We start from the raw sequence: 25,311 nt of genomic DNA, 5'->3' as shown, positions 1-25,311 counted from the left end.
GACAGATGTTTGTGGGTCACTGAGCCCACATCTCTACAGTTGGTTTTAATAATACTCATTTATTCTAGAGGAACTTCTGCATTCTCACATTGCCCACTGGTGGTCACCAGATGGAGAAAGGCTTGCTTTCCTGATGATAAATGATTCGTTGGTGCCTAACATGGTTATCCCTCGATTTACTGGAGCGTTGTATCCCAAAGGAAAGCAGTACCCATATCCTAAGGTAAGTAACGTGGAAGTACTAGTTTTTTTTTTTTTTTCTCTCTCTCCACACCAAGAACTAGATTGATAGTATCCTTTGTTCATGAACAAGTTGTCTTTGCGAAAAAAAAAAAAAAAAAAAAGAAGCTTTTCTTACTGGTCAGACTCCTCTTTTAGAGCTTGCAATAGCCTGCACACAGTGTTCTGGTAGGAAGAAGTAGAGATGATTCAGGGCTTGGGAACTGCCACTTTTGCTGCATTTTTTTTCTTTGATTCTTTTGTTTTCCCTCACCTTCCCAGTTAGAAAGGAGATGAGGGCCAGCAACGATGCCAGGGTACAGGTTTCTCCAAAGTACATTCTGTTTGTTAATATTTGTTATATTATAGTTGTTACTAGGTATTATAAGGGAAGAAAAAGTCCCACGGTCAAATAAGTTGAAAATTCTTGTTAAAAAAAAAAAATCCAACTTCTTGCAGATGCTTTCTTAGAGCACTTAATATACTATATGTTAATGTGCATTATAAATCTCCCATAAAAATTGACTAAGCATAAAGTATCTCTAGTAAGGGATAGACTAAGCATAAAGAATCTCTATAAAGAATAGACTAACATAAAGAATCACCGATAAAGAAGAGACTAAGCATAAAGAATTTATTAGTATTAGTATTAACATCAGCATTATTTTGGCAGAGCATACTCTGGAACATACTTTATAACATGATGGGGTAGAGCCATAGCCAGGCGTAGCTAAGATAGATAGAATTGTTTTATTGAGTGAGGCAAATATGGAAATCTTGCCCAGTGAGCAACACTATTTTCAAGTAGAGAGCAGGTTGCAAAAGCATCTGGAGTGTAACTATTTTTTTCTCTTGCATGGCGTTTTTGATAACTTGAGGTCTCTTTGTTAAAATGCATTTATCCTATGTTTATATTACAAAGAAAAAAGGCTCATGAATGAGGCTGCCTGTGTATTAATCACATAAAGAGGTCTTATAGGAAACTTTTTTTTTTTAAACATTTTTATTTATTTATGACAGTCACAGAGAGAGAGAGAGGCAGGGACATAGGCAGAGGGAGAAGCAGGCTCCATGCACCGAGAGCCCGACATGGGATTCGATCCCGGGTCTCCAGGATCGCGCCCTGGGCCAAAGGCAGGCGCCAAACCACTGCGCCACCCAGGGATCCCATAGGAAACTTTTTAAACTCCACTTTATACATTTCAGCTCTTAACCAGGTAAGAGATGGCTGCTAACTGATTTAGAAGCTATTTTTAAGCCATTCCTTTAGGGAGCTGTACTCTTCTGTTTCCCAAGCACAATAGGTTTCATACCTTTCAACTTGTACATTACATTAATTGGGCAAGGTATTGGACATATTACCCATCACACAGATTATTCTATACTTGCAGTGAAGGCATGGTTAGGGTAGGCATGACTTTTATTTTCCTATCTTCCAGCAGACTCAAGTTACTTAAAGTGGGACAAGGAGGAAGGAAGGAAGGGATAGAGGGAAAGAGGGAGGGAGGGAAAGAGGAAAGGAGGGAAGGAGAGAGAAAAACAGCCTTGAATATAGAGAATCAGGGATAAGAAGAATGTTTCCTCTGTGAGATTCTGTACCACCTGTTTTTTTGTTTTTGGGGTTTCTCCCCCTGTCAATCTTACCTTCCTTCCATAGATTGTAGTATTAACTGACTGGCCTATAGCTGAGAAGGACACCCGGGTTGAGAGGAATCTGATCCTGTGATTTGAATTATTATGTTTAGGGTCTTCTTTGGATATAAATTAGAAGGCACATATACTCAGTGCTGGATATAAATTAGGCACATGTACTCGGTGCTGTTCAGGAGAAAATGGCAACCTGACCTAACAACAACAACAAAATGATCATATTCACCAAGAGATTTTTTCTTGTACTTCATGTATATGACTTATGAATTCCAAGTATAGATTTAGTCCTGTTTTACGAATGAAAGTTTGTTCCTCTGTAACACAACTGTACCTGTCTTTCCCCCAGAGAATGAGTGAGAAAACTTCTCCAATGTATTAATTCTCACATCATTTGATATAATTACGATAATGAAAGTTCACCTTGACAATTTATTTATTTTTATTTTTTTTAAACTTTTTTTTAAAATTTTTATTTATTTACGATAGTCACAGAGAGAGAGAGAGAGAGAGAGAGAGAGGCAGAGACACAGGCAGAGGGAGAAGCAGGCTCCATGCACCAGGGAGCCCGAGGTGGGATTCGATCCCGGGTCTCCAGGATCGCGCCCTGGGCCAAAGGCAGGCGCCAAACCGCTGTGCCACCCAAGGATCCCGACAATTTATTTTTTAAGCTTTCATTTATTCATTAGAAAAAGGGAGAGAGCAAGCACAAGCGTGGGGGACAGTGGGCAGAGGGAGAAGCAGACTCCCCGCTGAGCAGGGAGCCCAAGGCGGGGCTGGATCCCAGGACCCTGGGATCATGACCTAAGCCAAAAGCAGATGCTTAACCAACTGAGCCACCCAGGCACCCCTCACCTGACAACTTAGATACAAAACAAAGTGGGGTATAATGAAAAGCGTATGTGAATAGGCAAATATTCACATACGACTATTCAGTTTGTCCACTGCACAAAGCAAATAAAATCAGCCCCAGGGAAGGAACAACTTTTTATAATTCATTTCGCAAGAGGAGTGGGGATTTTAGGACTCACACAGAAGAGCCTTACACAATACGTGCATTTTCAAATTGCCTTCTCGGTTAAGGGCTGCTGGCACTTGAACTTGGACACCCCTAGGCCTCATAACTTTAACAGACTAAGAAACAAATAGATAAATAGTAATGTCTGAGAAAATGTAATTCAGAAGATGCTGGGTTGACAAACCTAGACACTTTGTTACTAATAGGTTATTATTTAATTATTTAATATTTCTTAATAGTAAAACTGGGCCTAAATTAATGTTTGCTATTGTACAAGTCATGTTTGCTAATAATAGGCTTCATATTTTCAGAGTCAGTTTTCATTTCCTTTTTTTCCCTTATTTGGACCCCCTCACAATTACCTCTGTTTACAAATGGACAAACCTAGCTCTCTTAAAGGCTAAGTCCTTTTATAAAAGTCACAGTTCTTTTGAGAACAGGGAAATAACTCAAATTTATTGATCTGCCCCTCCCTGTAAAACTATGAGAGGTTAACCCGTATCTCTGAAGACATAGCTGGAATCAAAATTAACTTTACGTGAAGTTAACAAATTCATGTGGAACTCTGTTTTCACCATTTATTCCTAATGACTTGGCTATATATGAGGTGGGATATAAACAGGATTCTTAGTCTCACATCTAGATAGATAGATAGATAGATAGATAGATAGATAGATAGATAGATAGATAAGGATTTGTAAAACAAGGTAAAAGCCCCAAGTATGTGTTAATGACTACAATTGAGGAGTATTAAATGTAAAATAAAGATAGCTATTCTAGTAGACAAGCCAAGAGAAAGAATCCTAAGTGCTCAGGCGTTTTTTAGTAGGAATCCCGGCCCAGGTACATGAAACAATAGGACTCAAAAAAACAGTCTGGGCTTGATCCTTGTTCTTAGGTAAGTTTCAGTATCATTTTGGATATATTACTTGAACTTTGAAAGTCTTATTATTTTCTACTCTGTTTTTTTTTTAAATGTCTGTTAGTTCTTCCACTTACAACTGTATTATTTTGATTTGCTCTTATTTTTGTAATAAACCTACAAAACGTAGTACTTTATACATTGAAGTAATTCACAGAGTTCACACTAAATTGTGCCTCAAATTAAACTAGATTAAAATGAGTGTAGCAAATACTCGATGTGGTCAGATTTACTAATGAAATACTTACACTAAACAAATACAATTGTATTTTACTTAATTCAGCATGATTCAGAACTCATAAAATACTCTATCATTAGCAATTCAGCACAAAAGAGATGCACAGTTCTATGTCAGTAACCTCAGGTTAATCTTCTTAATTAAAGCATTATCTCGTTTAATGACAATTTAGTTGCCAGTAAAATAAGGTTAATTATTATTGAGGCTTGTGTTTCAGAATCATAGAGGAAGGATTCTGTAGATATGCAGTCTTTCTGGCAAATGTGACTGTAAAAAGCAAATAGACGAACTCTTCTAATTTGCAAACTATTGAAATGATCCAAATATTAAAAGGTACAAATGAACTTGCAATGTGCACTTAATTTCAAAACTCCATGGAGAGATAAAAATCTAATTGAGATTATAGAATGTTGAATGGCTGAAATTTAGAAACAGCCTGATGTTTGCTTTTTGTCTAAAATTGGCCACATGTATACACAACTTTTAATTTGTTTCCCTGTAAAAGCTAGGATATCAGTGATCCTATCCAGGTAAAAACATACCAAGCTGCAGACATTAAAAAATAATTGCCTTAGTATGGTAATAACCATATGTATCTTTGACAAAATATGTAATAAAATTATTCATCATTGAAAAGAACTGACAAAAAGATCAAATTTAATTTCTCTTTTTCTTAATGAGCTAACTGAAGAATTTTAAAAATAGGCAGAATTTTTCACCAACTAGAAAAATCAGTGTCTTAATGAAATTATCTTTTTAATTCAGTACTATATACTATTTTAGACTTAAAAAAAAATTAGACTTTTTAAGGACGCCTGGGTGGCTCACAGTTTAGAGCCTGCCTTCGGTCAGGGGGGTGATCCTGGAGTCCCAGCTCGAGTCCCACATCAGGCTCCCTGCAGGGAGACACAGAGGGAGAAAGGCAGAGACACAGGCAGAGGGAGAAACAGGGATCACGGCCTGAGCCAAAGGCAAACGCTCAACCACTGAGCCACCCAGGTGCCCCAATTTTAGACATTTTTATATATAATCATCTTGTTAATCCACATAACAAAATTATAAGATATTTATAGCTACAGAAAGGAAACCTACTTTGGCTCAAAACTTCTGACTTGTAGACATATTCTCAGTGAAGCGTCTCATTTTTTATAATCCAATAAATTAATACTTAAGGATCTTTAACATCTTGCCCCCAGTTATATTCAGTATATTGCAGTCAAAATGTAAACCCAGGTTTCTCTGACTCATAGGTTAAGCTAATCCAGTTCTCATTTTTACCAGCACTATCAGCCTCATCTGAGAAACTGTTAGAAATACAGATTCCCATGTCACATGACATGAGAAATACTGATTAAATCTTGTTAAACAAGCCCTCCAGCCCTCTGTAATTTATTTATTTATTTTTTTATTATTTTTAAAGATTTATTTACTTTAGAGAAGCATGAGTGGAGGGAAATCAGAGGGAGAGGACAAGCAGGTTCCTGAGCACAGAGCCTGTTATGGGGCTTCATGCAGAACCCTGAGTTCATGACCTGAGCCAAAATCAAGTTGGACGCTTAACCCACTATACCACCCAGGAGCTCTCTGGGTAATTCTGATGCAGGTTAACACCTTTGATAACCACTGAGCTGTAATATATATTAGTGTGTGTGTGTGTATATACATATATATATATATGTGTGTATTACTACATATACTAGTAATAATATATTACTACTAATAATATATTACTGAAAAAATAGGCATGTGTCAGTGTCTTATAAAACTTGCACACAAAAAACAAAAGATAAAAAAATAAAATTTGCACACAATTACGGTTATCTGAGAGTCTTGTTAAAATACAAAATCTTAGGTCCATATACCTAGAGATTCTAATTTTGAATCTGTGTTTGGCCCAGATTTGTGTTTCTAAGATTCCAGGGGATGCTGATGGGTGCTGCCAAAGATCAACACTTTGAATGGCACTACTAAATATTATGTCCCAGCTCTAATTTTTAATATACCTGGTCAAACTAGAGAAATGGCTAGATTGAAAAATATGGATAAAGCCAATATTTTCAGGGAAGATCATGGAAGTTCAATTGAAATGGGAGTGATATGAAAGGGAACTCAGTTTGTATGGTAGGAGGCTAAATTGCCCAAGACAAATGTGCCCAGTTATTTGAGGGTTTTAGAACAATGAAAAGCTTTATAAAATCTGACACCAGAGCCTTCTCTGTGAGACAGGATCATAGCTTATCTTCTAAGAACCCCTTCACTGTATGAACTATTTCCATAATATCTCTTTATAGCTTTGCGTTTTTACAGTAAAGGATTTCCTTAACTCCTTTATTTGGCTCAAAACTTCTGACTTGTGTATGATGTACCACCACAGATGTGCTTGTCATTTTTGTTTAGGACTTTATTTTTTAGAGTGGTTTAAGCTTCACCACAAAATTGAAAGAAAGGTACATATGCCCCCTGCACTCACACATTCAGAGAGCCTCCCACAATATCAGTACCACTCACTACAGCAATACATTTGTTACAGCCGATAAAGCTACACTGACACATCATAATCACTCAAAGTCCACAGTTTACATTATAGTTCACTACTGGTGTGGTACATCCTGTAGGTTTGGACAAATATATGATGACATGTATCCATCATTATGGTATCACACAGTATATTTCATTGCCCTAAAAATCCTCTGGGCTCCACCTATTCATCCCTCTGTCTTCCCTGCCATACTAGTTGTATTTAACAGGCTAACACAGTACTTGAGGACTATAATGGACTATTGATGGAATATATTTTGTTGCTTCTGGTCCTGTTCAACTTTGGGTTTTGTCAATGCCAATTATCTGAACATGGATTTTTCTTTCTCATCTTTAAGTCACTTTTATAATTCTCCTTTGATTCTTGTCAGTCTTCTATTTTGACCCACTTTTAATTTCCTTGACTTTCTTTGTACATCTCACATACTCTTCTCCTGAAATCTCAGCCACACTCCAATGACACATCAGTACTTTGTTTAGGAACACACTGCACCACAAGTAGTCAACTGAATCTATAAATCATTTATTGATGTAAACATTTTCTTACTTATTCAAACTGCTTGAGATATATGGTGAAAAGATCCCTTTTTTGCCCCCTACTAATTCACAGTATATTTAGAAAAACTTTGGGGGCCTTTGCCTGGGAATGAACTGAAGGAAAACCACAGCAGGGAAGGGAATCCTGGGTTTAAATATTGACTTCCTCAGTTATTAGATATCCATCTTCCATGGTTTGCTTAGCTTCTCCATTGTTATCTGGAAAATGGGTATAATTTCATCTTTGAACAGAAGTAAGAATATTTAGTAAGATAATTCATGTAGTGCCTCCACTATAAACTATGAGCCAGAAATATACTAATGTTCTAGGCTAGCTATAACCTATGATCACAATCCTTCTACTCATCTAACTATGCACTTAGTGAGGGCAGACTGCTCTGTGGCCACCACTTTCCGAGGTACACTTTAACACCCCATGTAGTATTCACTAAAGTTTAAAAGGAAACCTAGGGAGAAGGGAAGGAAAAATAAAATAATAATAGAGAGAGAGGCAAACCATAAGAGACTCTTAACTATAGAAAACAAACTGAAGGTTGCTGGAGGGGAAGTGAGTAAGGGGGTATTGGGTAATTAGGTGATGGGCATTCAGGAGGGTACTTGATGTAATGAGCACTGAGTGTCATATGCAACTGATGAATCACTAAATTCTACCCCTAAAACTAAAAAAGAGAGAGAAAGAGAAAGAAAAGAAAGAAAAAGAAAAGAAAAAGGAAAGTAAACCTATGAATTCTTAATGCAATGGAATGGATTAGGTATTGGGGAATTTTAAGCATGTGCCACCCAGATTGGCAAATCTTATTTATTTTTTATATTTCTTATTTTTTTTAATTAGCCAAGATTTTTTCTCATTGCATTTCTTATCCTATAATGTAAGTAGCAGCTTGTTCTACTAGTTGTTCTGTAAAGCCAGCCCTCCTGGTGTCACTCTAGGGAAAGAACACAGTAGCAATGAATGAATGAATAAACTCATCTTGATTTTCCATCACCTTTAATTGTCTGACTAAAATGCTTGAGAAACAGCAATCTACAGAAACAATTGGAGGCAATCAGGTTGTTGAATCTAAAATCATTTCTACTTCAGAGAAATTAAACTTTTTCCCTGTTCTAACACAAAATTGTAAAGGAATCACACCACATTTTCTTTTTTTCCTCAATATATTTTAATGCTCAATATATTTGTATTACAACCTTCATTTTCTCAAAGGCAGGTCAAATGAATCCAACCATCAAATTATATGTTGTAAACCTATATGGACCAACTCATACTTTGGAACTCATGCCTCCCGACAGCTTTAAATCAAGGTATGCAATTTCCATTTTACTTTTACTTGGAAATGGTTATTTTTACTTCAATTATCATTTTGTTGCAATTTAAAGAGATGTGATCAGCTCAACAAATCCACTTGAAAATAAATATGAGGTTGCCCCATTAGTGCAGGAATGAACTCATTCTGTGTTTCTTGTTGTTCCCAGGGAGCATTTAAAGTTTCAAGGTGATTAGCAGCACCACAAAATAACTAAATGTAGTAATGTTGAGAATTAGACTTTTTGTAGGAGATGTGACAGGGAGATGGGGGCAAAGGATAATTTTCTATTGAATGTTCTTCCTGAAAATAGTTACTCCATTTTTTTTAAATGGTCCTCTTTAAATGAGTACAATCTTCCTAGAATTTGTATAATTATTTCTAGCAGAAATTCTCCCCATAGCTTGGGAGTGATTCCCTAGCTTTCTTCCCCAGGCAGGGAAATACAATGAGATATGGTTTCAAAATATCCTACATAAGAAGCTTTCTTATCTAAGAAGTTAGAATGGAGAGAAAAGAGACACATTTTATGTGTCAGAAGCATAATTTCAATATTAGTAAAATCTCCAATAACACAAAATGAATCAAATAATCATGTGGATTTTGAAATTCAGAGTGGTCTTAAACTTCAAGGGTATTCTTTCAAATAGTACAACCCTTTGAAATTTAACAATGGTCCTAGAGATGGAATAGGTAGCTGATTTAGGACAATACTTTCATGCTATTGAATGATATGGGGCTAAGCTCAAACTTTGTTTTGATGCCAGCAACAATCAGTGCTGGGGGACTGATTCAAATATAAATTTCATTAGAAAGTTGTTCCATTAATGTATTTGGGGAAATTCTATCACAGTTGAGGATTTTCACAGACAGTGCTGCCTAGAGTGTGTGGAAATTTTCCCTACTTGTAAAGTTATTAAAAATATATGGACTGTTTACACTGGAAGGGCACCCATAAATACCTAATACAACCTGTTCCTATTTTTGATGGAAAAGATGAATAGGAAAAGATGAGGCCCAGAAAGAAAATTAGTTGGTAACAGAGGGAGAAAATACGGTAAAGCCTGTTTCAAGTTATAGAGCATTTCATGCAGATCATGATAGAAATCCTTACAGGGCCTTTGGAATTGATATTTAGAATGCAGTAGAGTTAACTAAATCAGATAGGAACTCTACTGAACTTTGTCTACCAAACATGAAAGTATTCATCACAAATGAAGCAATTATGGAAGCCATTAGTATTTTATGTGGTCTTATCTTAGCTCTTATCTTTTTCTCTGATTTGTTTAATGCTCAAACTGGAGTGTTTGAGTCACATCTCTTCCACCACTTCGTGACATGAGCTTGGATAACTCACTCTACCTCTCTCTGGATCTGAGTAACCTCACCTTAAAGTAATAATTTTTTATTTTCATCAGTCTTTTGAAATCTTTGAAATGGAAGTCAACTTTACTACAGCCAGCTTTCTGTGTAAGAAAGAGTAGTGATTCTGGACCTTGATTTTATAACCCAAGAGGTTGCAGTGGATTCACCACGTAGATATAGTAATGTCACCAAACACAAAAATTCTTAAAGACAGAATCGGTTGTCATTTATTGGGTTATAAGTTAAGTATATATCTGTAATATTTGAATTACAGTATCATAAAGTTAGTAATCCATGGCAAAAAGTTATCACATCTCTTTAAATATAAATCGAGAGTATACAGAATAATATACAAGATTCCACTAAGAATGAGGAAGAATCTTGTAGAGAAAAATCTCTTAAATGTAATTCAAGGATGTTGGTTTAGTGATGAACTTGGTCTACAATTTGGGTAGAGTCACGTAATACCTTATATATACAATGCACCAAACAACTTTGCCTTTTCTGCCTCAGGGTCTCATGTAAGTACCACCTGTAGCATGTGAAATGTACCAAAATGTATGATTTTTTATTGAAAAACTCAAGATCAAAGTTTACTTCAAAACTGATATTTTTAAATATTCCCTTGGTTCAGTTATATAGAAATCATTCCTTACTCATTTGTTTCTGGTAGAAAGTTTCAGTCCAAGTCACAGAGATAAGAAATGAATTTTAGATCATCTGCATTTAGTCACTCTGTCCATAAGTATTACTTGGATGAGCTCAGAAACATGCAAACATGAATAAAATAGATACATCCATGGTGTGAATCAAAGAAAGTTTCCTTCATCTAGCTGCACATAAGATGGAAACCCAACTTTTAATTTTTTTCCTTGATTTTGTTTTAGGATTAACATCTCTAATATTTTATACTTAATGCTTTAGGCATATAGAAATTAACTAGAAAACTATTGTGCCTTCCTAGTTAGAGATTTTAAGAGCTTAAAAATTTAAAAAGATTATACACTCAAGAAGGGTAAATGAAATGCAGTTAATTAAGGGGCTATTAACAAAAATGTGAGTAGAATGAAGGAAACTCACAGAGGATGGGAAAGAAACTTTGAGTCTACAATAGGGGAAAGCTATCACTGTCCTCAGGACTGAAGGAATGCGGTGCAGGCTCAATTATGAATCCTGAAGAGGCCTGTACCTGAAGAACAGGATGGACCAGGAGGACCTGTCCACAGATTGAGCAATTCAGTCATTGCCGAACCACACCCTAGTTAGGAAGTGAGTCCTGGGAATTAATACCCCAAACTCTCTCTCCTCTTAAACTTGGAGTTCCAACAGAAGCATTCTACTGGCAAAGCAGCCTCACGGTGGCGGCCAGCCTCTGGAAACTACAAGGAGAGAGTTGGAGAATGGACCTGGCAAATGGAGAATATTCCATACAAATAATTTAAGAATAATATTGGCAGAAGTATATCATACTTTATGCAAGTGTTGGAGATATCCACACCAGCACACAGTGATTTTTCTGAAGACATGTGAGAAGTGTTTTCTCTCCCTGACAGTCTGTCTTTTCCTGTGTGTAGTGTCTTTCTGTCTCTCTGTTTCTATACAGACACACACACACAAACACACTCATACACAAACACATACACACATCTATGATTCATCTAACTAGTGCATGTGCTTCTCCTGCAAACCTGCCTCATTTTCTCATGTGCACTGCGAGTCATTTAAATAATGGTGTTTTAACTAGTTGCATTAGTATATGGTGGACCTGGAGTTTACCCATGGTGACTAACACCCATTTCCCTTTCTAACTTATTTTCCTTTTTCTTCTCCTAATTTACTTTACCATGTTATTCTTAAATCTTTCTAAAGTAACTCAAATTCTTTTTTTTATTTTAAAAAATTAAATCTATTAAATATGTAAGTTAAATTTTTGATACCAATATCAGTAGCAGTATTCTCCTATTTATTAGTGACAATACTCCTACAAATTCCAAGAAAGAGAAACCATATTTTATTTTTTTAATGCATAAGTATAAACATGCATTAATTACTTATTAGCAACATAATTTCCCATGCCTTATTAAGACAAATGTCCTCTCCTTTTTTTGGAGTTTGTGTTGTGTTTATAGCTACTCATACATTTGAGATTCTATTTTATACCATTAGATTCTACCTAATGAATAATTCATTCTGGAATAATTTACTTTTACTCATCTTTTGTATGTTATTTAAGCATATACCATATTTTATATTATCTTCAGATATACATAATGGCAATTAATAATAATATTCTAATACTCTTTGCAGTTATAACCTATCTTTTTTTCCTTTTTGATCCTTCCTTTTTTCTACTAAACTTGAACTTCATATGTGACCATCTCTAAGCCTTTTTTCTCATAAAAGCACCATTGTGACAATAACTGTTATTAAATGTATATGTGCACACCTAAGTAGGTAGGAAGATTTAGAAAATACATAGAAAGATGGTCTCTTGGGACTTAAAGTATATTAGAAACTGTGTTCTTTGACTCCCACTCCAAAGATCAAGAATTTTTTAGAATTTAAAGATGTTAAGTCATCTGGTCTGCTGATTATTTGGTTGATTTGATTTTAACAACTCAAGTGTGTAAGTTATTATATGTCTTGGAGAAATATGTCTGCAAGATAAAATCAGCATTCAGTAGACATTCCCTAACACCAGATACTTAAACTCTAGTCAAAGATTGTGAAATAAATTTCAATTCATTTATATTGGTTTAAAAAGAATTTAGAAGAATACCGTAACTTGGAGAAAAGTATAATTTCTTTTCTTTTTTCCTTCTCCTATACTCCATTTTTTTTTAAAAAAAAAAGTATATTTGTGATTCATCTTTAGCTGAAGATCCTTTATCAAGCAAATTCAGATCATGAATGCAACTTTTCTTCAATAGTGATTCAGCTCATACTCTTTATTTATTGTCTGTGTTGATTCTTCAGAATGTAGCACAATAGGAACTTAGATAATGCGCTTTCCTGAACATTTTAGACCCATTTGGGAGTTAGATGATTCATCTATCTCATCTTAAGAGGAAGGAACATTTTGTAAATTTTTACACTGTGTGTTTAAGGTATTACAATCATTCTGTATCATTATTGGACCATATAATTAAGATTTTAAAAATATATATTTAAGTTCTGGTGGAAAGATTTTTTTCCCACCCAGAGCCACCAGGCGCCCTCTAGGTGGAAAGATTTTTTTATAGTAATGAAATGTAGATTTTTCTACAGGCTAGGCAGTTGTCACATTGTTCTGAGGAAGTGATTATCCTTTATATTCAGATATCTCCAGACTGAAGAGGAAAGGTAATATTTTGTCTTTGGCTTTTCCTTACTCTGTGCCTTTGACATTATTTTATTTACTTGAAATCTTTCTTTAGTAGTCCACTCTTTGTGACTCATTATTCTTAGCATGTATCACCGATGAGACATTGTCATATTACCTGTCACCTGGGCTTGATAGCACCGTATTATCACTGAAGTATGCCTAGTTTATATCTTCCTCTTTGCCAAAGAATATTCCTGTCTTACAAAAAAATCAAATTAAGAAAATGTTCTATGTTCATGGAAATGTCCTAAATGACCCTTCTTACAAGTAATTCATTGTTATGAACAGAGATCTTTGAACTAGGTATGAGTTGGTCATTCATGCCATTACAAGATAGTTATCAGTTGAGATCCTGGATTATCTGGAAGAGAGTGAGCTTGGTGCAACTATATGTATACAAAGAGCAGTGATTGGACAGAAAGCCAGTGAAAATACAGGTGTGACTTCTAACATAGTACCTGTCTGCTGATGATGCTGGGGCCTCCATTCCACATACCCTTGTGAATAATTAGATCTTCTGTGCCAGACCACCTAGCTAATAGAAAGTCTTTCTTGACTTGAGTTTAATACCTCTAACCTGCTTGTCTGTCTCTGTGGCTCAAGAAGATGAGTTCCTTGAAGATTTTCTGGGTAATCCAGAGCCATGGAGACTAGGAACAAGCAGGAACTAGACCAGTTATAATATAAGGAGGGGACACTTCTCCTAGTACTGGTCATGGTATACCAGATCTAATGTGTTCATGAAATGGAGCTCCAGGAGGACAGCCACATCAGCAAAAGACAGGCCAAGGAGTGTGATTTCCAGGTAAGGGCCCTTACCTACTCCCTCATTCGGAGGAAGCTGCTTACTTATGAGCAAACTGAGTAGAGGTATACCTAGAATCCTGGGATAAGGAAAGAAAGAATACTGACTGTATCTTACCTCTTAAGTGCCAGGCTCTATTTTAACTTTCATTTTAGATAATCTCAATACATTATCATGGAAATTTTAGTAGCTTGAAATTACCCCTGAAAAATCTTATAAATTCAATTTTGGAGAGAACTCCCATCTTTCAGATTATAAATAAGGTATATACTAAGTTCACATCACACTAAATTCTGATTATAGGCATTAGATATGTTATAACCACAATGTTTAATCAAAGAGAAAGATAAGTGGTATAACTATGAATTTATTGTTTTAACTTAATTTTACCCCTAAATTAGCATTCCCTTTAAAAAAATCACTTAATCACCAGATTTACACTGGTTGAATTTTGTTTTTCTAATATGAAATCCTTTTTTAAAAGTTAAGATTTTCCATCATGGATAATAAATATGTGTCAATGTCTATAAAGACATTATAAGGAGGATGCTCTTGCAACATTATATTTGAGGGCTACTTTGAAAGGGAAAATACTCAAGATGAATATTTAAATTAGTTTTATGGTTGCAGTTGTTATTAGAAATTATTCATGTTGGTTGTCATCTCATTTGACACGATATGGAATATTACTCGCTTTAACTAATTAAGATAAATTCCTAATTGGGTTTGAAAATTTATGTATACCAGTTCTACCTAGATTTTCCTGTGAATATAACCTCCTTGATTTTGCAGTCTTTGGTCAGTTGTTTTCAATAACCAAATTATTTTTTACTTCAATTTTAAACAACATTTACACTAGTTAATCAGAAATATATATTGTCAGAGTTTAGCATTTCCTTTCCTGATTATAGTATCCATTAATATTTTCTTCCATGCTAAATTCTGTAGATAAATCCATTAAGATTAACACCTATCTTTCCTTTTATAATAGTCACATTGCTGAACATCATAATGCATGCAAAATAAATCAATTTAAACAAAAACAGTAAAAATGAACAGGATACCATTCTTTGAAGAATCACAAAGCCCATGCATTTGACCAAATTAATCCTAAACCAGTTGCATATTTGTTTCAAAGTTGCCTTTGTTAACTATTTAGGGAACTTCATGTTATGATTTCACTGAAATTCTTGGCATTTTCAAGTGAGACTTAGCTGGTTTTGAAAGCTGCCAGATGTCTTGAAGAGGTTGTTGAAGAAATTACGTAGGCTTCACTGTATGCTAAGTTTTGCTTGCCTTCTCCTGACATCTTTGCTTTGATGGGTTAACCAGTTTTCTGGTGGAAGCAGTAGAAATGTTAGAAGTGTAAGATTCATGTAGCTAAATGTCTAACCCACATGTGTCTAAGGATAGGTGATTTGTATCACAAAGCTTTTCTCCCATACATGATTTTTTCTAAGCCCCACAAAAACTGGGTGAATTTTTTAAAAGATTTTATTTATTTATTTATTTATTTATTTATTTATTTATTTATTTGGAGTGGGGAGAGGCAGGGGAAGAGAATCTAAGCAGACTCCCCACTGAGCATAGAGCCTGATAGAGGGCTGAATCTCCCATCTCAAGAGATCATGACCTGAGTGGAAACCAATAGTCAAATGCTTAACTGACTGAGCCACCCAGGTGCCCCTGGGTGGATTAATTTTAAGACAGTGCTCACAGATGGCACTTTAAATCATCTCATCTACTCTGAAACTGGGCAAATTTGTTGGAAGTTTTTTTTTTTTTCTTTTTATCATAAATTGAATTCAATGTTGACCATTGTGTTTTGTCTGTGTGGGTTGAGGGTTTTTGAGATAGTATGTAAATTTCCAATCACAGAATCTATAATGAAAGAAATATAACTAACTATAGGAAAAAATACAAGCTTTCCCAATCTACAAATAGTCTAAAATCATAGGCTTACTAATTAATATCCTCACTATATTAAAAATTCTATAGTCTCTCATCTCCTCACTTTAATACCTCATTTGTTTTAAACTATTTCAAATAAATATTTTAAAAATTAATATATGTGTATATATGTGTTATATATGTGTGTGCATATATACATATGCATGTGTCTGTGTGTGTGTATATGTATGTATAATGAATAGGATTGGGACTGGCCCTTGGCTCACACCTGAGAAAGACCACACACACAAAATAAATAAATGAAAACTAATGACTTTGTCATGCAAGTCCCATCAGTAAAGTGAAATAACATGAAAATCGTGCATAAGAAATATTAAATAAAGAATAAGTTTTGCCTTTTAATTGATTAGTGATTTTATTTTTTATAAAAATAGAATGTAGTTTAAAAATTTATGCTTATTGCACATATTAGTGCTAATCAATAGAAAGTTTTAAAAAATTATTCATAAATGTCTATCATCTTGATTATTTTTATTTTTCTCAAGATCTCCTTTCAAAAACATAATAAAAATAAAGATCTCCTTTCTAGGATATCATTCATTTTCATATTTATTCTCAAATTTTCTGTAGATTTGTATGTGTATGTATATATACATGTGTTTACATACACACATATTTGTATTTATATATGTGAGTATTTGGAATAGCAGATATGCATGTATAAATAGAAATTAATATGATTTTTCATCCTCAAAGTGTTTCACTTATCCTTGTATATAAAATAGCAATTGTTTATTATTGGTACTCTATAGGTTCTCTGCTGTAAATGTAAATATTTTTTTGTTTCCAAACTAGAGAATATTATATCACTATGGTTAAATGGGTAAGCAATACCAAGACGGTGGTCAGATGGTTAAACCGGCCTCAGAACATCTCCATCCTCACTGTCTGTGAGACTACCACTGGTGCTTGCAGTAGAGTAAGTATACTTTTCTTTATGCTTAAAATGAAGTAGTTTATGCTATTCTCTGAGGGATATCAGGCAATCCATTGTACAAAGACCAATATTTAATTTCCAGAGGTAGTTGGGAGTCATTCTATTAGAAGAATATACTATAATCCATAAATTATCCAAACTTTGAAGTGAGAAATATGGATGATAAGCAAAAGAGAACTATAAAAAATGAATTCTTGTATAGTATAAAAGAGAGTCTAAGCTCCATTACTTTAATCCTGAAATATGTCTTTGGCCTTGGTTAACTTGTGAATGTGGAATGTTTTTCCTATCTTTTTGAAACATATTCCAAAACTTCAATTTTTTTGGTAGTTCAGATTAGTCTTCTAAAATAATGGACAGTGTCTCCGTTTTTAACTTAAATAAGAAGAGTAAAAAAGAAAAACTGGTCCTTGAACCACTGTGTTTTGAAAGTAGGTTGTATTTCTATTTCTACAATCCGTTTTTATAAACTCTGCAATAAATACTATATGTGTAATTTTTTTTTAAAGTTCTTAACAGAAGGTATACTGTAATCAGTTTGAATTGTTGCACTGTATGCCTGTATTGGTACTTAGTAAACTATTCTCAATTATTTAGCAACAGAATTTTCAAACTTCTGTTTCTGGACAGGATAGAGTAAATGTTGCCAGCCTAGCATCACTGCTGTAGTCAACTATAAAACTATACAAAATGTATTAAAAAACTACTCTCAGATATTGGACAATAGCAGGATCAGGGCATAAATAGTAAAATAATGTAAATATGTAAGATAAGCCTAACTTCCTGTAGGGAACATGCTGATATGTAGAGTGCAAGCTAATGGAGTCCTAGAAAAGCACAGTGGTATCACTGATCCAAGGAGGCAGAGGGAATCAGTTTGAGGCTATTGTGATGGGTGAAATTTGCAGGACAAGTACCACAAGATCTGGAGCTATAGAGAGAAGAGCTCTGGCAATCTATGTAAAGGACCTCTTAAGGCTTTAGCTCAGTGCATAAGCCTGCAAGTACAGGATATGCTTCACAGGGAGAGAAGCAAATATAGAACCTGCAGGTTGCACAATGCTTGGAGACTTTGGAGTACCAAACAACAAAAATAGAGAGCTCTCACTGAAAAACCCTTTGCATTTTTCAACTCACAGCCCAGAAAGAAAAATGCATTAGAAATAAGGCTGTTCTATACTCTTTACAATAAACTTTTATATTAAATTTCAAAAGGATCAAGTACATGCCTATAAATTAGCTGTCTTCCTAGAACAAAGTTTACTCTTTTAAATGGAGAATTAAAATTTAAAATATCAATTACACAATCAAAACATACTATATGTAGAAAAACAGAAAATATAACCTGCCCCCCCAAATGGTTATAAAAGCAGACTTACACAGAATAGAGATATTAGAAATAACCAATATAGAATTTTCTAAAGGTGATTGAAAGATATTTGGCAAATTAAAGGGTGGCCCTAATTAATAAATAGATGAGAGATTTGAGTAGAGAAATAAACTTTAAAATACAGAACAATGGAATTTCAGGAACTAAAATGAACAGTATCTGATATGAAAATGTCTGGACAATGTCCAGACAATAATGTCCAAACACAAATTGGACATTGTTGTAGTCAGGGAAATAAAAAAAATTCAAACTGAAGTCCTGAGGGGGAGGAAAAACCTGGAAAAAAAAAAAAAAAAGGAACAAAGCCTCAGTTACATATGGAATAATTTGAGCTGATATATATGTAGGATGTAATACACACAGAAGGCAAGGTTTGAAATATTGGAGCAGGAAAGAAAAATTAAGAAACAATGACTTAATATATCCCAAATTTGAAGAAAAACCATTAACCTATATATCTAAGAAGTTAGCAAATCCCAAACAGGATAAAAACAATGAAAATAAGCAGACACATAATATTCAAAGTATTGAAAACCAAAGACTAAGAGAAAAACTTTAAAACAGCCTGAGAGAAAACATGTTACATATGGGGGAATAGAATGATGAAAATAATTGCCTCTATCTTATTGGAAATGATATAAGCCAGGGAGCAATAGGATACATTTTTTAAAGACTCAAAGAAAAACAATGTAAACCAGAAGTCTATATCCTATGAAAGTATCTTTCAAAAATGAAGACTGACATTTTCAGATAAATAAGAGCTAATTCAGCACAAGTATATCTGCATAAATACCATGAAATGAAGTTATTCAGTCTGAAAGAAATAGCATCAGATGAAGACTCAAATCTAAATAAAGAAAAGAAAGGTACCCAAAATGGTAAATATGTGAGTAAAATAAAATAAAAATATCTTTTAGTTTTTGTTTTTTTCTAGAGGTAATGGATAACCTAAGTAAGTTAAAAGTCAACCATGCACAGTAAAAGAAACAGTCAACAATAAAAAAAAAAAAAAGAAAAGAAAAAAGAAAGAGAGAAAGAAACAGTCAATGAATTGAAAAGCTACCCTGTGGAATGGAAGAACATTTTGCAAATCATGCATCTGATAAGGGGTTCATATATAAAATATATAAATAACTCATACAACTCAGTAGCAAAATAAAACAAAAACAAACAAAACAAACCAAAACCCCAGTGATCTAATTTAAATATGGGCAAAGGATCTGAATAGACATTTTTCCATAGAAGATAATAAAATAGCCAACAGGTATATGAAAAGGTGCTCAGCATCACTAATCATTAGGGAAATGCAAATCAAAACTGCAGTTGTTTATTGCCTCATGCCTGTTAGCATGGCTAGTGTCAAAAAGACCAGAGATAAATGCTGGTGAGGAACTAGAGCAAAGGGAACCCTGTGCACTGTGTTAAGAATGTTATGTCAGTATAGTCACTGTAGAAAAAAGTAGGACAGATCCTCAGGAAATTGAAAATAAAATATAATACAGCAATTCAGATTCTGGATATGTATCTAAAGGAAGTGAAATCACTATCCCAGGATATATCTGCAAGCCCATGTTCATTGCAGCATTACTTACAATAGCCAAGATGGGGGTAGAAAGCAAGTGTCCATCCACGGGTGGATGGAAAAAGAAAATGTCACAAATATATGCACACACGCAGGTACACACACAAATGCTATTCAGCCATAATAAAGAAAGAAATCCTGCTATTTGTAACAACAGAGGAGGGACCTTGAGGGCATTTATTCTGAGTGAACTAGGTTAGAGAACAAATACTGTATGATCTCACTTATATGTGGAATTAGAAAAAGAAAGATTAGACTTTGTTTGCCAGAGGTGACATGATGGTAAAGGTAAGGAAGCTGTGTGAAGGTGATTAAAAGGTACAAAGTTCTAGTTGTAAGATAAGTAAGTTCTGGGAATGTAATATACACCATGAGGACTATGGTTAACAATACTTCATTTATGTTTGAAAGTTGCTAAGAGAATAAACCTTAAAAGTTCTCATCATAAGGGAAAAAAAAATGTAGTTATATGGGATAGTGGATGTTAACTAATGATATACATTCTCACTGTGCTATGCAAACTTTATTAGACACTCTAACCAGAATAACTTGGCAAGGAATAAATATCATAATGATTCGCGAGGAATAAATAAAATTCTCTTCATTATTGCATAAATAAAAAGTAGGAAATCTACAAAAAACACAAATCCAAGAGTGGGTCACAATTCACAAGTCAGTGTACCAACCTAAATTGTTTAATTTCTTGATTTCGATCATTTTACTGTAAAAAAAAAAAAAACCATGTACACAGGATACTGTCATTTTCTTAAGAAATGCTTATTGAATTATTTCGAGGTAAATGGATATAATACCTAAAAATTTCTATCAGATTATTTAGAAATAAGTTATATTTCTAACTTCTAATTAATTTTGAAAAAAAATACTTTTGCCTTCCTTTCAAATGGTTTAGAAACAGTAGAGGGATATAATAATAAACAAATGGAGCAAAATATAAATAAATGAGTAATATGTCTAGAGGATATGCAGATGTTTCTTGAACCAGTCTTTAACTTCTCTGTAAGTTCGAACTTTTTTCAAAATAAAGAGTTGAGAAGCAACAAAATGTGTTTCTATATATTCATAATATGACAATGGAAAATAAAAATGCCACTAAAAATTTTAAGACATTAAATACGTAAGGATAAATTTAACAAATAGTGTGCAAAATCCCCATATTGAAAACTACAACATTTTTGAAAGACATTAAGGAAGACCTAAATAAATAGAAGCTCTATGCTGGAATTGAAAAGCTGGATATTACAGATGGCATTCTACTCAAAGTGAACTGTAGTTTCAATACAATACAAATTCCTAGAAGATTAATCAATTGATCGATTGATTGATTCATCCGGTAGAAAAGACAAGCTGGTTCTAAATGTATATGGAAATGCTAAAGATCTGATGAGCTATACAATCTTGTAGAAAAGCAAAAAATGTTGGAAGTTGCATTACTGGATTTCAAGAATAACTAGAAAGCAACAGAAACTGAAAGATTGTAATGGAGGCAGAAGAACACACAAATAGATCAACCAAACTAATAGAGTTTCTAGAAATAGATCCATACTTATCAAGTGATTTTTAACAGAGGTGCGAAGACAATCCAAATGGGGGAAAATGATGCTGGACCAATCAAGAACCAAATGAAAAGTACAATGGTATCTGGCACCTATCACATACCATATTCTAAAATTAATTTGAGATAAATTGCAGTCCTAAATCTAAGAGATGATACTGTCAATCTTCTAGACAAAAATATGGGATATGACTTTGTTATACTGAATAGGCAAAAGGTCATTAATCATAAAAGAAAAAATAGTACATTAGACATCATCAAAATTAGAAACTTCTCATCAAAAGCACCATTAAGAAGTAGCTAACTGCAGAGTGGGGGAAATATTTTGCAAAATGTGTATCTGACAAAGAAATGTATACATCTCAATAATGAAAAGACAAAGCAATAAAAAGATCAAAAACTGTAAACAGAAATGCATAAGGAAGTAATAAATTGATGAAAAAGTATTCAACATTATTAGACATTAGGAAAATATAGATTAACTCATGATTAGATAATACTACATACCATTACAATGACTAAAATTAAAACAAAAAGGTGACAACATTAATTATTGATGAGGATGTAGAAAATTGCAGTTCTTACTCTTCATGAGTAGAAGTGTAAAATGATACAGCTACTTTAAAAATGTTTTTGCAGTAAAGTTAAACATACACATAAAAACATTATAGCTTACGTATGTATATATAATATATGTTATATATGTATGTAGATATATAGATAGATGTATAAATATAGATATATATATATATATATAGTCCATACTTCAGTAACTCCATTCCTAGATATTTGGACAAGAGAAAAAAAAAACTGTCCAACGAGGCTTTGTTAAAAAAAAATTTTTTTAGAGAAGCTTTATTTACAGTAGCTAAAAACTGGAAACTAATTATCTATTAACAAGGAATTAATAAACAGAATGAGCCATATCTATACAACAGAATTCTGCTCAGCAATTGAAAAAGAAACAATACTGATAAATGCCCAGCAATATAAGTGCATCTCAAAAACAGTGTGAAAGAAGTCCCACTCAAAAAAGTACATAATACATAATTTCAATTATCTGAACTTCTAAAATAGGCAAGACTAATCTATGGGGAAAGAGTTCAGAAGAGTGACTGCCTTTTTGGAACCTCTGGGAAGGGGCATGAGAGAAGATGTGAAAGTGTGAAGATCTTATATCTTGATGGCCTGTGAATATATCTGTTAAAACTCATCACAAACACTTTAGAGCTATCCATATCACTATATACAAGTTATTCTCCAATATTAAAGCATAATTTGTAAGGGGGAAGAAATTTGTTTTGATTGGAGTGATAAGCATAGATAGGGAGATAAAGTTGATGAGTTAGTCATTTACTTACTGGATTTGACTAATGCTCTTTACATTTAGCTTGTATTAATAGGAAACTTATTTCAACCATCATCTGATAGGCTGATAGGATTTCACCATTTATTTGTGAAAGTATTCTGCACCATTTTTTATTCAGCTAAGTACTACATCATTTAGAAATTGGCATGTGTATATTCTAGTCAGAGAAAACCTGTCATCTTTTCTATATGATGATAATCTGTATATGTATTGGCAAGAATGTATCAAAATGCTTCAGAAGAAAATAGATGTAGGAACCCAATCATATTATTGATTTGGTACCTTATTGATATTGTTATATTTCTTTTCTTTTAAATTTTAAAAATTTATTCATGAGAGATACAGAGAGAGAGAGAGAGGCAGAGACATAGGCAGAGGGAGAAGCAGGCTCTCTATGAGGAGCCTGATGTGGGACTCGATCCCAGGACTCTGGGATCACGACCTGAGCCGGAGGCAGATGCTCAACCACTGAGCTATCCAGGCATCCCTACATATTATATTTCTAATATATTTCTAATCCATTATGAACTTAAAAATTATTTTGCTGTCTACTATATTGAGATAGTAAGATAAATGCATGTGAAAACTTTGGACTTCAATGGATTCTAACAAAAGAGTAATACTAATGAAAAGTGCCATTGATATATTTTTGTGTGTCTATGTTTTATAGATACCAATAACCAAGGATGGTTATTGCAGAGATGCAAATAGAAAATCAAGGAATATTTTAGTTAGATGTTTCCTTGATATCTATATGTAGAAAATCTAGTGAAAAAAACATAAGAAAAAAAAAACATAAAAAAAAAAAAACATAAAAACAGGCCCTGAAAAGAGAAAGTGTTCGATTATAATGTAATAATACAGCTTTGAAAGATAATAGTGGTAAAAAAAAAAAACTATAAATAAACTTTTATAACAATTTTAAATTATACCTCTGCATATATGTAAGATTGGTAACATACTGTGTTTAGTTTTCTTCATTTAAATATTTTTATTATAGATTAATTTTTTCTAGAATATTAGACTTTCATAAGTTCCTATATGTAAACATTACTAGTAAAACTTACTGTATCTACACATATTTAATTTAAGATTAAATTAATCTCATTTTGCTTTGTGAAATATGATCTTGGTTCTCATCATTTGCAAGATTACCTTAATGGTACATAAAATTTTGTCATTTCAAATGTTTATTTTTCCTTAAGAAAAGAAAATGACTATGATGGAGAGTGGATTAAATGTTGAAAGAACATCTACCTTTTCATTTTATTCCTGGATGTTTGCCCAGTTCTTTTGAAGGACTTAATAATTTTGTTTCCCAATGATGCCTAGAGGTGAAAAGAGACAGTGCCTAGTGGTTCAAAACAGTTTGAATGAGGTAATCAAACAGCACTGGAAAATGATCTTCTATCCCTGGTGACATACTACTGGGAATTCTAAAGGAGCTCACCAAAGGAAGGATTTATAATTAAATTATCATTTAATCCCAAATTCTGTACTTATTCATTCAGTTGAAAACAGTAGTGATAATACGATCTCTCATGGTATTTCACTAGTTGAAGAGAGGGAAAAAAAATGCCTAATGGAAACATGTAAAAAAAAATTGATGCCTACTCATTTTAGTGTTCAGAAGCTTCATGGAGTTCATTATTTCTTTTCAGAAATACGAGATGACATCAGATACTTGGCTCTCCAAACAGGTATGGTATAGGAGGTTGCTTTATGTCACATTTTGACTATTGTGCTCATTCTATTTACTCATTTTCTGTATAATAACTTTATCTCAAAAGTTTCAGTAATATTACTTTCAGTCTTTGCTATGTTTGAGTCTTTCCATTAAAATATTTTTGGCTTGGCCTTTCTTTAAGATTATTAGAGAGAGAGAGAGATTGAGGGAGGGAAGAGAGCACAAGTGGGGTGCAGAGGGAGGAAGGGTGAAGCAGACTCCCTACTGCACAGGGAGCCTGACATGGGGCTCAATCCCAGGACCCTGAGATCATGACCTGAGCTGAAAGCAGCAGACACTCATTTGACTGAGCCACCCAGGCACTCCAGACTTGACCATTCTATGACATCATTTATTAAAAAGTTACTTCTATTTTCTATAGAGCTTAAGTTGCAGAATAATTAGTAGGATCCAATTTAAGGATCACTCACATAAGTCAACTTTTGTATAAATTAAAAGAGGAAAAAGTTGTGACCCATTAAAGCTGGAAACCATCAGCATTGATCAAATTCCCCAGAAAACTGACCAAACCTCCACATGAATTGATTATGTGGAGGTTATTTAGATGAATGCTTCTTTCCCTACATGTATCCTACCTCCTGATGCTAATTTATGACATAGAACACTTTAGAATAACTACCAAATGTCTCCACAACATGGTCTCATTCTGAACATTTCAGAAGGAAACACAAGTAAATTATCTGAATATGGCTGGATTCATTTTACTACTAACTCCATCACTTTTCTACAAAGGGAAATGTGTTTGGTTCGCTTTTGATTTGTTT

General features: G+C 33.8%; 1 protein-coding gene and 1 long non-coding RNA gene across 9 annotated transcripts in view; one reads left to right on the top strand and one right to left on the bottom strand.

Annotated features, from left to right (window-relative positions):
* Positions 1 to 25,311, bottom strand: part of LOC111091160 — a 129,640-nt gene that overhangs the window by 21,159 nt on the left and 83,170 nt on the right. Inside the window, exon 3 of one of the 4 annotated variants that reach the window (XR_005374177.1) lies at positions 1,864 to 2,064. The exons of 2 other annotated variants lie outside the window; for them this stretch is intronic. This is a non-coding gene — a long non-coding RNA (uncharacterized LOC111091160). Of the gene's footprint in view, positions 1 to 1,863; positions 2,065 to 24,056; positions 24,129 to 25,311 lie in introns of those variants that run through there. One more of the 4 variants, XR_005374178.1, reaches the window with a different exon arrangement.
* The window catches only part of DPP10 (dipeptidyl peptidase like 10), a 1,276,525-nt gene that overhangs the window by 1,175,832 nt on the left and 75,382 nt on the right, over positions 1 to 25,311 (top strand). For all 5 annotated transcript variants that reach the window (XM_038564992.1, XM_038564993.1, XM_038564994.1 and 2 more), the window contains 4 exons: positions 69 to 223; positions 8,345 to 8,442; positions 16,745 to 16,868; positions 24,462 to 24,500. In XM_038564992.1, coding sequence (XP_038420920.1) covers positions 69 to 223; positions 8,345 to 8,442; positions 16,745 to 16,868; positions 24,462 to 24,500 — 416 coding nt within the window. The remainder of the gene's footprint in view (positions 1 to 68; positions 224 to 8,344; positions 8,443 to 16,744; positions 16,869 to 24,461; positions 24,501 to 25,311) is intronic.

The sequence above is a fragment of the Canis lupus genome, chromosome 19 (assembly GCF_011100685.1).
Source record: "Canis lupus familiaris isolate Mischka breed German Shepherd chromosome 19, alternate assembly UU_Cfam_GSD_1.0, whole genome shotgun sequence".
In the NCBI taxonomy this organism is placed as follows: domain Eukaryota; kingdom Metazoa; phylum Chordata; class Mammalia; order Carnivora; family Canidae; genus Canis; species Canis lupus.
Note: the sequence above shows the minus strand (reverse complement) of the source record. Positions and strands in the feature narration are given on the sequence as shown.